Below are 14,023 nucleotides of genomic sequence, written 5' to 3'. Positions count from 1 at the left end.
GCACAGGCCTGCCGCTCAGAGTGTGTAGACCATGCGAGGAGAAATTGGTTATCCAAGCAAATATTTATAACCCTGGTCAGGGAGGGATCTCTCTTGGATCATTTCATCTCACATTATTTTTTAAGTCTCCTCACATTGGACTGAAAATATGTAGAGTTCCATTTATGGCTCAAAGTGGTTTGATAAGAAGATTGAAGCTTCTCATTTGGGCCAGTGGCTTTCTGCCAGCAGCTACTCCCAGTCCCAGTACAGTAGGAGCTTATGAAAGAAGAAGATAACACAGGGCTGTATTGGCTCTAGGGAAGAGTAAACACCATACAGTACAGTCAGCTTATCACCACTTGGCATGAACTATAGTTAGAGGTGAAATATGATAGACTTTATTTAATCTGGCTTCACCCAATATCTACACCAGTGCTTCCTGTGGCCTCATCGTGGGATGGTTAATTGGACTAGATCAGGGTCTCAAAATACAAACAATGTGTACTGTGTTCGGCTCTGTACAGAAACCTAATTGAAGATTGTTACCTGCTGGAAGGTGATAATGTAATTCCTTGCCTTAGGTAAATTTACTTTCATTATGTATTGCATAGTCCTACCACCTATTTAATTCAATTCAATTTTATTTTATTAATAAAATCAAATCATAAATCTCTAGATATCTCGAGACACTTTACAGATAGCGTAGGTATAGACCACACTCTATAATTTAGAAAGCCCCAAAAATTCTAGTAATCCCCCCAAGGACAAGCAACTAGTGCAACAGAGGCGAGGAAAAACCTGGGACAGACCCGGGCTCTTGGTGGGCAGTGTCTGACGGTACCGGTTGGGGGTGTGATGCACAATGGCAATACTAGTCACCATAAAGATAATGAAACAGTGACTACAAATGTTAGTCGTAGTAGTTAATGTCATAGCAGGGCATTGCAGGGCATTGCAGGGTGTAGCGTGGCATAGCAGGGCATAGGTGGACGTTTTGTTGCTATTGTTGCCATCCTAATCCACGAAAACATGCTGGGAGAAAAGAAAACATAAGGACTCCGGGGAGTAAGCTCCCCAGAACTCGGTTGGTAACAAGCATTTCTGGGACAGGACGCACACAAAAGGATGCATACAAATGGAACGGGAGAAGAGAGAGCAGCTCAGTGTGTCAAAGGAAGGAAGGAAATCCCCCGGCAGTCCAGAACTATAACACCATAACTAAGAGAGACAGATTGCAGATTAAGGAGATCTGCCTGGTTGGGCTAGAACTCTCCCCAGGTGGATCGGGCCTTACTGGCATGCCTCCTTCTACTTTAATGAATGTATTAATTATATGGTAGATAAATCTGACAACTCTGAAGAGAAGCAGGTGGTCCCGGCTAGATGGAGGCTACAACTCCTCACTCCCTAACTATGAGTTTTATCAAAGAGGAGGGTTTTAAGGTTATATTATTTATGTATGTATTATCGTGACTTGTCAATATAGCCTTACTTTTTTGAATAGGATTATAGTGTTTTTGACAAAACTTAATATTCCTAAATTGTAATGATTTGTTGTTAAAAATCTTTAAAAAAAAATGTATTTATAAGACTTTAAACGACAGCTGTTAGGGCCAGAGCACAAACTTGTGCTCAGGATTAAAGTTATTGTTTTTGTAAAGATTAATATGAGGGCCCAGAGCACAAAAGTACCAGGGGCCCCACGCTGCTTTCAATAAATTGATCTTATTTATAAATAGGTGACCCAGTGAGATTGTTGGGGCCATGGCGACCTCTTATTGTGTGGTTTGTTTTATGATGGGATATTGGGATAACTGATAACGCTTTAGATAAATTCAACTTAAAACTTAGTTATATTTGTATACTAATTAGGAACCGAAGGGGATGTCTTTTTCTATATAGTCATCATGTACTGTGTTGCTACCTTTATTTGTTACAAGTTTCATTCATTTACATTCAATTTCTTTTTTGGATTAATGTAGTTAGTGAAGCTAAGTGAGCTTTACTCTACTTGCTTTATTTACTATAATGAGACACAAAACATATATTTATTTTGAACCTTTAATCATTTTGAAATGATTTGTATTATATGTGTGGCTTAGTTAATTATTGAGTGTGTTTTCCTACATCTATGTCATTCAGGAGATTTCTCAGAGTGTCACATTTGCAAGTCTTTTACCCATCAACTTCAACTGGGTGGCTTAACTGAAACACACTGTAATTAACTGAAGTGGGAGGTTTGAGTCCATGTGCTCATGCACTTTGTCCTAAATTTGTCAGAGGCCTCGCCCACTTCATGAGTTTCTTTTATTTATTCAGACTCCTGTGGGCAGCAGGGACAGCTCATTGGTGCATGTGGATGAATGTTTTATTATGGACAATGTTGAAAACATTATTTTTTTAGAAAAAAAAGGAAAGAACGTAAAAGGGAATCTACATGAAATACTTTTTTCGATTAATCATTCAAATTTTGATTACTGATTCTCTGCTTATTTGGCTGCTTTGTAAACAGAAGACTAGACCAACTGTTGTATGAAACTACAAAGACAGTATATAAAGACTTGAAAACAGGTAGGCCTATAAACAGGTCATCTTTTATATCGGATGTCATGACCGGAAGTCAAGCTACCATTTAACAAAAAAATGTTAGTGACAAAATGCCAAAAGCAATACAGGCTGCAAAGATTCAGCTAAACAACATTGGCAAACATAGAGTCAAAATCACTGACACACAAAGTATACAACGAACATAAAGTGAGAATATTAAGGATATATTACATAAAAATGAATAGAAAACCGGAGTAGATGTAAACAGACAAAGCATATTCAGTCAGAGGATCAGGGAGGGAAAGGGGGATGCCATATAAACACCATGCTTTAATTGTGAAAGAGTACCGGAAGTTTCTTTTACTCATGCTTTCTAGCTTGATCCGGTCGTAGCTTCAGAGTTTAGCAACCACACAATACTCTTAAAGACTCATTGATATCAGCGCACCGGCAAACCCGCGCTCACGCAGACATCATTGTCAATTTGGTTGACAACCTGAAAACGTAAAATGTTTTATTAGAAGATTGACAAGCTGCGCCTGCGCCGTGATACTACGTTTTTTTTTTTTCTCTTCATGCAGCTTGAGGTATGTCGCTTTGCTTGAAAACCAGCAGCCGCAGCAAAGAGCAGAGGCGCAGGCAAAAGTGCACTATTGGAGCATTTCACACGGACAAGACAGAACGCACAGCCCAGGGCCGGGGATCCTAGTGGGTCTCAAATCTGCTAACATGCGGTCATTCCTGCCGGTTCTGTAAACCAGACGAGTCGCTTTACGTGGAAGACGCTCTCTCGTGAAATTTGGATGATCTCCCGCAGCCAGGTCCACGTATTGAGATGATCTATTTTTGTGATGGCGAAGGGTCTGTTTCCACGGGCCTGGGTGAAAAAGTCTTTTTACTTCCAGGTAATATCGATGTTCGACAATTGCTCTGTAAAGCTGTGTGTTGTCGTAGACTCCGGGATGTGTTGGCATTGACTGCGAACCTGTTGTGTGGAGGCTACATGGGTCGTCATGGTGTCACATCGGACTGACAGCTGCATGGCAGCACCTCCTCGGGCTGCTCTGATGGGAATCATTGGCGGTTCCAAAATAACTGAAGAGTGTGACTGCTGATTAAATAGTAGCTTGGCAGTCTTTCTGCTGATCCATAATGGATAGACAGAGCACAGCACAGGCCTGCCGCTCAGAGTGTGTAGACCATGTGAGGAGAAATTGGTTATCCAAGCAAATATTTATAACCCTGGTCAGGGTGGGATCTCTCTTGGATTTCATTTCATCTCACATTATTTGTAAGTCTCTATTGGACTGAAAATATGTTCCATTGATGGCTCCAAGTGGTTTCATCACCTCCCAAATAGGCTGAGCAGCAGCAGTCATAGTGGTTGGATAAGAAGAAGATTGAAGCTTCTCATTTGGGCCAGTGGCTTTCTGCCAGCAGCTACTCCCGGTCCCAGTACAGTAGGAGCTTATGAAAGAGGAAGATAATACAGGGATGTATTGGCTCTAGGGAAGAGTAAACACCATACAGTACAGTCAGCTGATCATCACTTGGCATGAACTAGAGTTGGAGGTGAAATATGATGGTAGACTTTATTTAATCTGGCTTCAACCAACATCTACACCAGTGCTTCCTGTGGCCTCATCGTGGGATGGTTAATTGGACTAGATCAGCCACAATGAAGCCGTATTTCCATCTGTACTTGTGGTAATAGTTTATATCCCACATCGTCACACACACACACACACACACACACACACCAAACACTGTGTGAAGAAGTGGTTTCTATTAGTCCCGAGGTGATCCTTATACACAGAAAAGTATGCCTACATTTCTGGCTACCTCTGTCTGTATACGTTTTTGTGTAATTTGTTAGGGATGCCTATGTTCCTGTTTTGGTGCAGTTTGTTTGTACAAGGAGAGGGACAGATGTGGCTAAGTACATTCCCTGTGCATTTTGTAGCCCACTGAGCGAACTTCCAAATCAATTAGTGCCTACATATTTAGGAAAAAGGTCAACATAATGCAAACTTTGGGTGAAACCAAATCTAAAAAAAAGTTTTGTTAAGGGACCTGCTGGCAGAGACAGGGTGTCTATGGTTGTTAAATGACATGGTGTCTGGTTTGCATCTAGGTTCCAAGAAAACTACAGGGTTATTATAAGGACTACTTTGCAGGGTAAAACCCAGAACGGGTTTCTTTTCTTCATCGGACTATGTTCCAGATTTAAAGGGGTTCCAGGTTTTAGTTGTACAAGTCTTGTATTGTCAGCTCTACCTCCACAGTGCTATGGAGTAAGGTCTGGCTACACAGATACATCTGGGATACATCTATCTGGGATAGGAGAAAAATGCTCTGGGTTGTTTGTATTTCTTTAAACCAATCACAGTCATCGTGAGCGGTACTAAGCTCCGTAGGCTGAGTCGTTGGCTCTGCAGATCGGGAAGGAACTCGTTTTGGTGGAACATTTGCACTCCGCAAAAATAAAACACCAGTACGAGAAGTGAGTCTTTTTGCCATCTCTGCCCAGCTGCAGTGAGCAGACTGTAGGAAGACGATACTTCACGAGGGTTAATGTGCAGTAACTGAACCTGAACTGTTGAGAGCTGGTAACCCTACAGTTTGCACCACAGCCTTTGTTCTATGCAGACTATGCACATTTAACTCAACTCTAACAGTCTTCCTGCCTGCACTACTAATGACCAGCTCCGATTCCTCATCAGCATCCACAGATGGCAAAAGTCCTTACTTCCCATACTCAAGTAAAAGAAGGGATACTTGTGTTAGACTCTGGTACTCTTGTAAAAGTAGAAGTACTAATTTATCTTCCTTACTCAAGTAAAAGTAACAAAGTACAGGCTAAAATTAGAAAAGTAAAAGTAAATGCGAATAAACACCTTTTTTATGTAAAGCTACCTGGACAACACAAAGGTTACTAGAGAGCATATGCTCTTTATATACCATTGGCTACATTTTAAATGGATGTCTGCCAATAGGCCTAAAACGTGATGATGATGATGTCATATAATGTTAATGTAATGGAAAATCCGCTTCTATAGGGGGGCAAAGTGGCAAAGGGGGAAAAGTGTTCTATAGAAGTGTAATATTTCTATTCCTTTGTGTTATCAATTAGAACTTTTCTTACCCATTTCAATCTCGGGGTCATTTTACATTTGCAGAACAGTTTTACAGTACGCTAGTTACTACAGTATTACAGATTAGTTGTCAATTTTAATTCATTTTTTTAACTTAACTATTTTTATCATTGATTAATCAGTTTGAGTCCTTTTCTTTTTCCCAAAGATTTCATTATTGAAATTCTCAGATTTTAGTTTAGTTTCTTAGTTTTTTTGTTGTTGACAAAACGAGACATTTGAGGACATCATCTTAGGTTTTTGGTCTGATTGTCATTTTTTCACAATTTTTTCACACGGCCATTAATCCAGAATATTATCAACGGATTATTCAACAATGAAAATAATCATTAGTTGCTGCAGCCCTTCTAGAAGTACATAATAGATAGATAGATAGCTAGATAGAGAGATGGGAATCACAGTGTATCACTATATCATGCTTTGTATCACGCATAGTATTTCACAGCTTTTGTGACACTTCAATCCCCTGTGTGGGTTAAAATTAATTAGATCTAATGTTATCTTAGCTAAGACAAACATATTAGGCTCCACGGAGGAGCCGACAGTGTAGAGGACCACGGGGAGTTGGTGAAGGATTCCGCGCTTTCTTGCTCCGGTTTATAACTCTGAGTCTTCATTGTGTGAGACACAGGCATCTCTCACGCAGGACTTCTACATACCATATTGTCTGTGTGGGTTTCACGCACATGCATTTTTTACACATCACCTGCATGCGTACCAAAGGAGTCCGATCTGATAGTGGTGTGTAGATGACTTGTACTCCCCTGATGACTCCTGTTCCCTCCCTGGAGGCCCACTGTCTGTTTGTTCAGAGACTACACATCTCATATGAAGCTGCTGTTTGTGGACAGTTTGGTGTAAAATGCACAAAAGGTAATGGGAGGCATAAGATTCTTGTTTTCCTGTATCCTCCCTGTGCTTTTCTCTGAAGTCTGTAGCTCAATGTGGGGATGTGTTGCATATTTTGTGTGAAAAGATTTCATGAGAAAGCTCATTGTTTTTTAGTTTTTTCTAGTTCAAATCACACAAACGGCCCTAGATGGTACCCTCTAAATTTTGAAAAAATCGGATGTGCCGTACAAGAGATATCAAGTTTTTGTTCCTGTAGCGCCCCCCCTAGTGGCCAGTTTGGGCTGAGATATGGCAGAGTAGGTGTATTTGTTTGTGCGTAGAATGCGCAATTTGTATCCTATAAAAATTCTTTTGATATCCGGTTGTTAGGTCGGTCTGGAGATGCTACCTGCAAAGTTTCGTGCATATTGTTCCGTGAGCAGATCAAAAAAGTAGGTTTTTGATAAATCAAATTTCTCATGCATTGAAAACTGTGCGTGGCCTGCATCAGGAGATCCAGCTGAATTCAGGAAACGCGTGGATGTGATTTTTTTTATTTTTATTTATTTTTTTATGTGTGATGTACAGTTTGGGAGTTATAGCGCAAAATGTGTATCTCTGCTATAGCGGCACCTAGTGGTGGAATTTATTTTGTCCAACATCAGTGCAGGGTTGAAAACCAGTCCTGATTGGGGGGGGCATTATGTACTGTTTAGGCTGTACCGAGAGTTTTATCATTGGAAGAATAATAATCTTTACAAAAACAACAGGGTTCCACAGCCTCGGGCTTGGACCCCTAAGAACAGAGCTTTTGTCCAGGCCAGAGCTGTTTCCCAACTGTAGTAGTCACAGCACGTCAACGATTGAAAAAAAGGTTTTTCCTCGGTCCCTGCCTCACTGGGTGCATATTTTGTTGGGATTTGGAAACTGTGCTCAAGCTGAATTGAGAGAAACCGCACGCTGCCAAAATATCCCCAACCTAAGCCGTTCCTGCCGTGTGATCAGAGTTAGAATCAGAATCCCTCTTTCCTCCCAGAGGCACTTGGAGAAAAACGCACTGCCGTTTTGTTTTAGTCAAAGTCACAGACTGGGTCTCACATAGCAAATCTGACCTAAATTCTTTTATCCACTGCACTTCCCAACAACTTACTTTTTCTTCTTTTTATTTTATTTTTATTTTCTTGCATTGCAGTAGTCATTGACTTCCAGGGGTGGAAGTAAAAAATAACATTTACTTTCGTTGTTATAACAAAAAAATGTTTTTTATTTGTATTTTATTTTATTTTTTTAATCGGTAATTTTACTATTAAGTACTTTTATCACAAGTGTTGTACTTTCCAACATTTCACGTCATATTTGTTACTAATTTAAAAACAAAATTGACATTTATTTTTGAGAATGAAACAGAAGACGGAAGATCAGCAGCTGCAGCCGAGAAGAAGCTGCAGGTGTCTGCAGGAGGGCACAGCTCAGTAGAGGGGACGCTCCGGAAGAGACACATAAAGTCAGCCGTCGGTGGGTGCTGGGAAGGGAGGCCGGGCCTAGTACGTAGTAAAAACATTAAATGCAGCTCTTATGTATGTATATCTTATTCTGTTCTTTTCAATTGGGTTGAACTGCTTTAAATCTAAGGATTTTAATTATCTCCTATGCAGTTATTTTTCTTTAGGATTGAAGAATTCTGTTTATATTACTGTCTCACTGTAGAAAAGACAGTTTGACACTGACTGCATTAACTTGCAAAATGTCCCAGAAACAGCACCTCTGTCCAAAAGGGCATCGTGGGACATGTGATTTGTGGATCCTGTGATACGTGATGTGTAGATCCTGTGACACAGGCAGTATTTAGATTTTTTTCTCTCTCTCGAAGAGCCATAACCAGAATGGCCTGTGCCACTGGAACAACTGGATCTGCACCTTTTAGACTATTTCCATAAGCAATGAGCAGTTGTTTGCCCATGGCGACTGATCGGCCAGCCAGCACCTTGCTATGGGTTTGATTAGGGAGTGCAACCGTCTGGCTTGAATCAACATTTCTGTTGACATTCCTTTGCCAGGTTCTGTTCCAGGTTTCATCCTGAAAAAGGTTTTCTTCGCCACCACCGCACTAAGTGCAACTTTGTCGTGAAATATGCCGTGGTCTAGACCAGTGTCTTACCCCTTACCCATTAAAAAAAAAACTCATGGACCCCTGACTGCCAAAATATCCCCAAAACAAAAGGCCTCCCACTTTAACAGAATATAACAAATTACAACCAAATTAAATGACTTTTACAAATAGTTGACTCACTCAATGTCTCAGTTGCCATCTCAATGGGAAGAATGTGCTGCTTATGCTGAGACTGAAATAGGTGTGTGTGTGTATATATTCATTTGTTTTGGACTAATCTGTTCAGGCAGGTATATTTTTATGCTCTGAATCGATCTTAAGAGTTTCTGTTCATAGGCTCGGATCTCCTTTGTGCGGGTGAAGTACCTGTTCCTTACGTGGCTGGCTGTGCTGGTGGGGAGCTGGGTGCTCTATGTGCAATACTCGGCCTACACCGAGCTGTGCAGAGGACACGAGTGCAAGAACGCCATTGTGAGTAATGGCTTTATTTGTTTTTACCCTGTGAATGATTTTTGTAATCAACCTTTATTTATGTTTTTATCACCACTGAATAAGAAACAGCCTACAGTTGCGTCAACCTCAGTAACTTGTTCTTGAGTTCTTTGTTTTCGATGTAGAATGTAATATTCCTGCTTTCTGATTGTCAAACACGCACAACCTAATATAATGGATGTATATAATTCTGACTGGCTGAGCGTTAGGTCACCCTGTTCTATATTTTCGCTTTCTCCAAGTGTGATAAATACAGGAAGGGAATCATTGATGGCCCTGCCTGCAGCAGTCTGTGTGACAAAGACACACTCTACATGAGCAGGTGCCTGTCAACGCTGCCAAACAACCAGGTAGGAAACACATTTCTGTTGAAGTTGTGACTTTACTACTCGCAATGTTTAGCGTGTTGACTTGTTTGTTTACTGTTCTGCTTGTCAGGTGTACACGGGAAGCTGGGGAGACCACGATGGGATCATCCGCTGTAAGTTGGGGGAGGTCGTGCACTACGAGCTGGGCGAGGAGCCGGAGCCACGTAGGGAAGCCCCCGTGTTTGACAAGCCCACCAGAGGCACATCGGTGGAGAAGTTCAGAGAGATGGTCTTTAATCACCTCAAGGTAAGGGACTTTGAGTCAGAGAGGTCCATCTGGAACCACACATCCTAGGGCGTTTTCACACTTAACTTTGGTCAGAACCATGATTGCAGGTGAGAAAGGTGCCTCGGACCATGGACCAAATTTTTGTCCGCTCCAAAGAGGTGGTCTCGGTCCGAACCAAACTGAACCATGGTTCGGTTTGTTTGCAGTATGAAAACACTTTTTTGGATGCTTAGGACTTTTGGACCAATTACAGGAAGTTAGGTAACTATGTTCCAAAGAAGATGAAGAGGGAAATCATATCACTTGTCTGCTGTACAACTTTCTTATTATCTATATTAGCCCTAATACATAACTTGGACTATGGTCATACCATCTACATCTTATAACTTATTCCCTGTTAAATAATGTTTTTATCCTTAGTCAGTCAGTTTATAGGTTATTATATTTATGTTTTATAGTCATAGTCTTCGTTTTATCATGAACTACTGCACTGTTCAATCCCTGCACTGTTCACACACACAGTCTACAATAGTATCTCACCTTATCATGGTCATTGCATTTCTGTGAGTCATTTTTTTTTTTTTTTCTTATGTATGTGTGATATATGTGTTTTTTGTGTTATGGTTGTCTTGCTACTTGATGCCTAAAATTTCCATCAAAATGGATAAAGTCTCAATCTATCTAAAAAAGTCATGAAAGTACGTGGGGAGAGGAGGAGATTACATATTTATGTTTGAATTTGGTCAGACAAAAACAAACAAAAAAGTGATTTAGAAAACATTCGCAAAAATGCCAACATTTATAAAACAAATTCGGAGCAGATGAAGGAGAGGGTATGAGCCAACGCTAGAGCAATAATAATATTACCAATGCAATCATGATTTGCTTATTCATTTGTTCATTCATTTCCATTCATACGGATTAATTCTACTCCCCAATCAAAGTGAGACGTAACACCCAGAACACTTACGTGGTGACGACATGTCGTCATGGAAAGTTCTTTAGTGAGCTAGCTAAATCACTATGTGAAACCAAAAAGAACGGGATCAAAAGTATACAATGTAATTAAACATGAACGTTGGTTGAAAACGCCCCGAGTTTGTGACACGATGGACTAAAGCCTGTGTTACAAATGGCTAAAGCTAAGGTTAACCAAAAGAAAAACTAATTTATGACGTTTTCAAGGTCTCGTTCCCAATCCCCAGAAAATATAACTATTAACGCCTTGAGTGGGGACTTAATTGAAAATGTTGCATCATATAAGTATTTAGGTTTTTGGCTGGACAACAAACTTTCTTTCAAAGTTCATTTTGAAAAGCTTGTAAAAAATCTGAAACTAAGGCTGGGGTTTAATTTTAGAAATAAAACTTGTTTTAAGATGTCAGCCAAAAAAACACTTTAAGTGTTTTGGACTACGGTGATGTTGTTTACATGCATGCTGCCTCTAGTACTCTCCACCATTTAGATTCTGTGTACCATAGTGCTCAGCGCTTTTAAACTAACTCTTATTCCCGTACTCATCCTTGTACGCTGTATAAACTGGTAGGCTGGCCGTCACTAAGTCTACGTAGACAACTTCATTTGTATATTTTTCTATACAAGGCCATGTTGGGTAAACTGCCGGCATATTTATGTTATCTCCTCAAGCTGTAGTCCAGCCGTTTTCACCTTCGTTCCACAAGGTGGCGCTCTTACCAGGTTCCAAGGGTTTTTACTGAGCTGGGGAAAAAAGCCTACTCTTACTTTGCTCCATGGTCTTGGAATAACTTGCAAAACTTGCTCCATCTAAATGATCTAGTCCCATTAAATTAATTTAAGGCCATGTTAAAATGCCTTGTAATTCAAAAATGTAACTGCCACATGTGACCTGTTCCTTTTCTCAATGTGTTGTTGCTTGTTTGTTTGTGTAGACTATGCTGTATTTCTGTATAAATTAACTGGTGTGCCGTCCGGGCCAGGTCTCCCTCGGAAAAGAGATGTCAATCTCAAGGGACTTCCTGGTTAAATAAAGGTTAAATCAAAATAAAGCTAAGGTTAACCTAGCTAGCCGGTAGTCTCGCTTTGCCAGACCCTCCTCCAAAGCCCTCTAAAAAAAAAGGTTTGGCTATTCCATGTAGCATTTGGGGATGAGAGGAAAACGTGCTCTGGAATGGAAATTCTTTAAACTAATCAGAATTGACATGGTTTGTGCTAAACTTCGCACAGAGCGGCAAAAATAGTCATGCAAGAGATAACTCAGATTGAACATAGGAGCCGTCAACCATAGTCCTAAAAAGACATGCATCTGGCGGAATTTCCTGCAGCACCGGAGCATCCTGGAAGTGGAAGGCGATGGATATAGACTACCTAGAGGGCAAAATTAATTCACTCTCCCTAAAGTGTTGCACTCAACGTAGGGCTGGGCAATATATTCATAATATATTGACATTGAGATGTGAGATTAGATATGGTTTTGATGAGAATAACTCGCCTGGATGAGTGTATCTCTGTCTTACCTCCAGAGGGGTTGTGCTTTTGTTAAACTGACTTACCCAGAATCTGCATGCTTTCGCGTCTGAAGATGGCGGCTTGCTCTGGGAAACACGATGTAGCTTCGGGCCCACTTCGGCGTCCTCTTCTTTGTTGTTGAAGTTCAGGTTTATGAGGTCTTTTAACGTTAGCATGAGTTCCCCCAGCCTTGCCTATGGTCCCCCAGTGGCTAGAAATGGTGATAGGTGTAAACCGAGCCCTGGGTATCCTGCTGCGCCTCTAAGAAAATCAAAGCTCAGACGGACTGATGTGGAATCTTGCTCCTTATGAGGTCATAAGGGGCAAGGTTACCTCACCTTTCTCTGCTTTGCCCGCACATAGGATTTATTCCCAGCTCACTACTCAAAAGACACTAAACTGATGTCATTACACCTGAAACAAACCTCTTCAAGTCTCTGTCCCTTTATTTCCATCAGTCCAAGCTTGGAGAGCAGGCTAACCTCGCCAGCCTCGTCAGCCAGATCCTCTCTGTTGCCGATGGCAATAAAGATGGACGGGTGTCGCTGCCAGAAGCTCGCTCTACATGGGCCCTCCTGCAGATGGATGAGGTACACAAGCAAGCCACTGAATAAGAAAATTACCAATCTGTTATCTGTGACACAAAATGTTTTTGTATGCAATGTCTCAGTGTAGAAAAGAAAACATGAAATCCCTCCAGCTCTTTGGTGAAATAGATTTGTTTGGGTTTTTTGAGGTGTTGCTGGGTCTGCTGCTCCAGGACCGTGGACACACTCCTCGTCTCCTCGGCTACTGTGGAGACCTGTACATGACAGAGCGCGTCCCCTACAGGCCCCTGTATGGTTTGTCTCTACCCTGGCCGCTGGATTCCTGGGTACCCAACGGCGTGCAGCGCACTATGGACCAGTGGTTCACCCCCTCGTGGCCTCGCAAAGCCAAGATCTCCATGGGCCTCCTGGAGCTGGTGGAGGACATCTTCCACGGCACCTACGGCAGCTTTCTGATCTGTGATCTCGCCGCGGAGCACTTTGGTTACACTGACCGCCATGAACTCCGTCTGACTAATGCCCGAGCAGTGGTACCAGAGGACGAGTTCAGACGCACCATGCGGGCGCTGAAGTGTGAGACGGATGCTGACTGTGTGTACGGGGTGGACTGCCAGACGTCCTGTGACATGTCAGAGAAACACTGCAGGGAGGAGCCACTTCAGCCAAACTTGGCAAAGGCATGCAGTACGCTAAAGGACTACCTCCTGCGCGGGGTTCCATCAGGGCTGAGAGAGGAGCTGGAGAGGCAGTTGTACGCCTGCATCGCTCTCAAGGGTAACGCTGGACAGATGAACATGGAGCACTCACTTATTCTCAACAACCTGAAAGCTCTGCTGTGGAGACAGATCTCACACACTAAGGACTCGTGACGAGGAAGACCTTTTTGAAATCGTGCGTCTCAAATGGAGCAGAGTATTAAAGATGCTGTGATTTAGGAATAGCCTATTTAATGAAGTAGTTTTTATTGACTCTTAACGCCTATGAATGGTTAGACTGATGGAGTCTCTACCTCCTCTTTCCAGGTTTCCGAGGTTTGGTGCCTGGAAAACAAGTCTGAGTACTTTGAAATGTAAGACTAAAATGAACTGAAGGATTGCATGTTGTAACCATCAGTCACACTTAAAAAAGTTCATGCAGCCACATTGTATTGTATTGTTCACCACAGTGGAATGTTCCAGGGCACTACAGGAAAAACAGACTCGTAAACACATTTTACTGCTGACCAAATCGCTGTTTTTGCCTCTAAATCGTGCGGATATGTATGGGCTGACATG

General features: G+C 41.7%; 1 protein-coding gene across 1 annotated transcript; it reads left to right on the top strand.

Annotated features, from left to right (window-relative positions):
• The first annotated feature begins 2,901 nt into the window (after window positions 1–2,901).
• dipk1aa (divergent protein kinase domain 1Aa) lies at window positions 2,902–13,905 on the top strand. The gene is made up of 6 exons (XM_034887777.1): window positions 2,902–3,434; window positions 8,962–9,096; window positions 9,360–9,467; window positions 9,556–9,732; window positions 12,660–12,791; window positions 12,938–13,905. Exons 1-6 carry the CDS (start codon window positions 3,381–3,383, stop codon window positions 13,616–13,618), a joined length of 1,287 nt encoding a protein of 428 aa, XP_034743668.1. The 5' UTR covers window positions 2,902–3,380; the 3' UTR covers window positions 13,619–13,905.
• The last annotated feature ends 118 nt before the right edge of the window (window positions 13,906–14,023 follow it).

This window comes from Etheostoma cragini, chromosome 12 (genome assembly GCF_013103735.1).
Source record: "Etheostoma cragini isolate CJK2018 chromosome 12, CSU_Ecrag_1.0, whole genome shotgun sequence".
In the NCBI taxonomy this organism is placed as follows: Eukaryota; Metazoa; Chordata; class Actinopteri; order Perciformes; family Percidae; genus Etheostoma; species Etheostoma cragini.
This window is presented reverse-complemented; position numbering and strand designations above follow the sequence as displayed.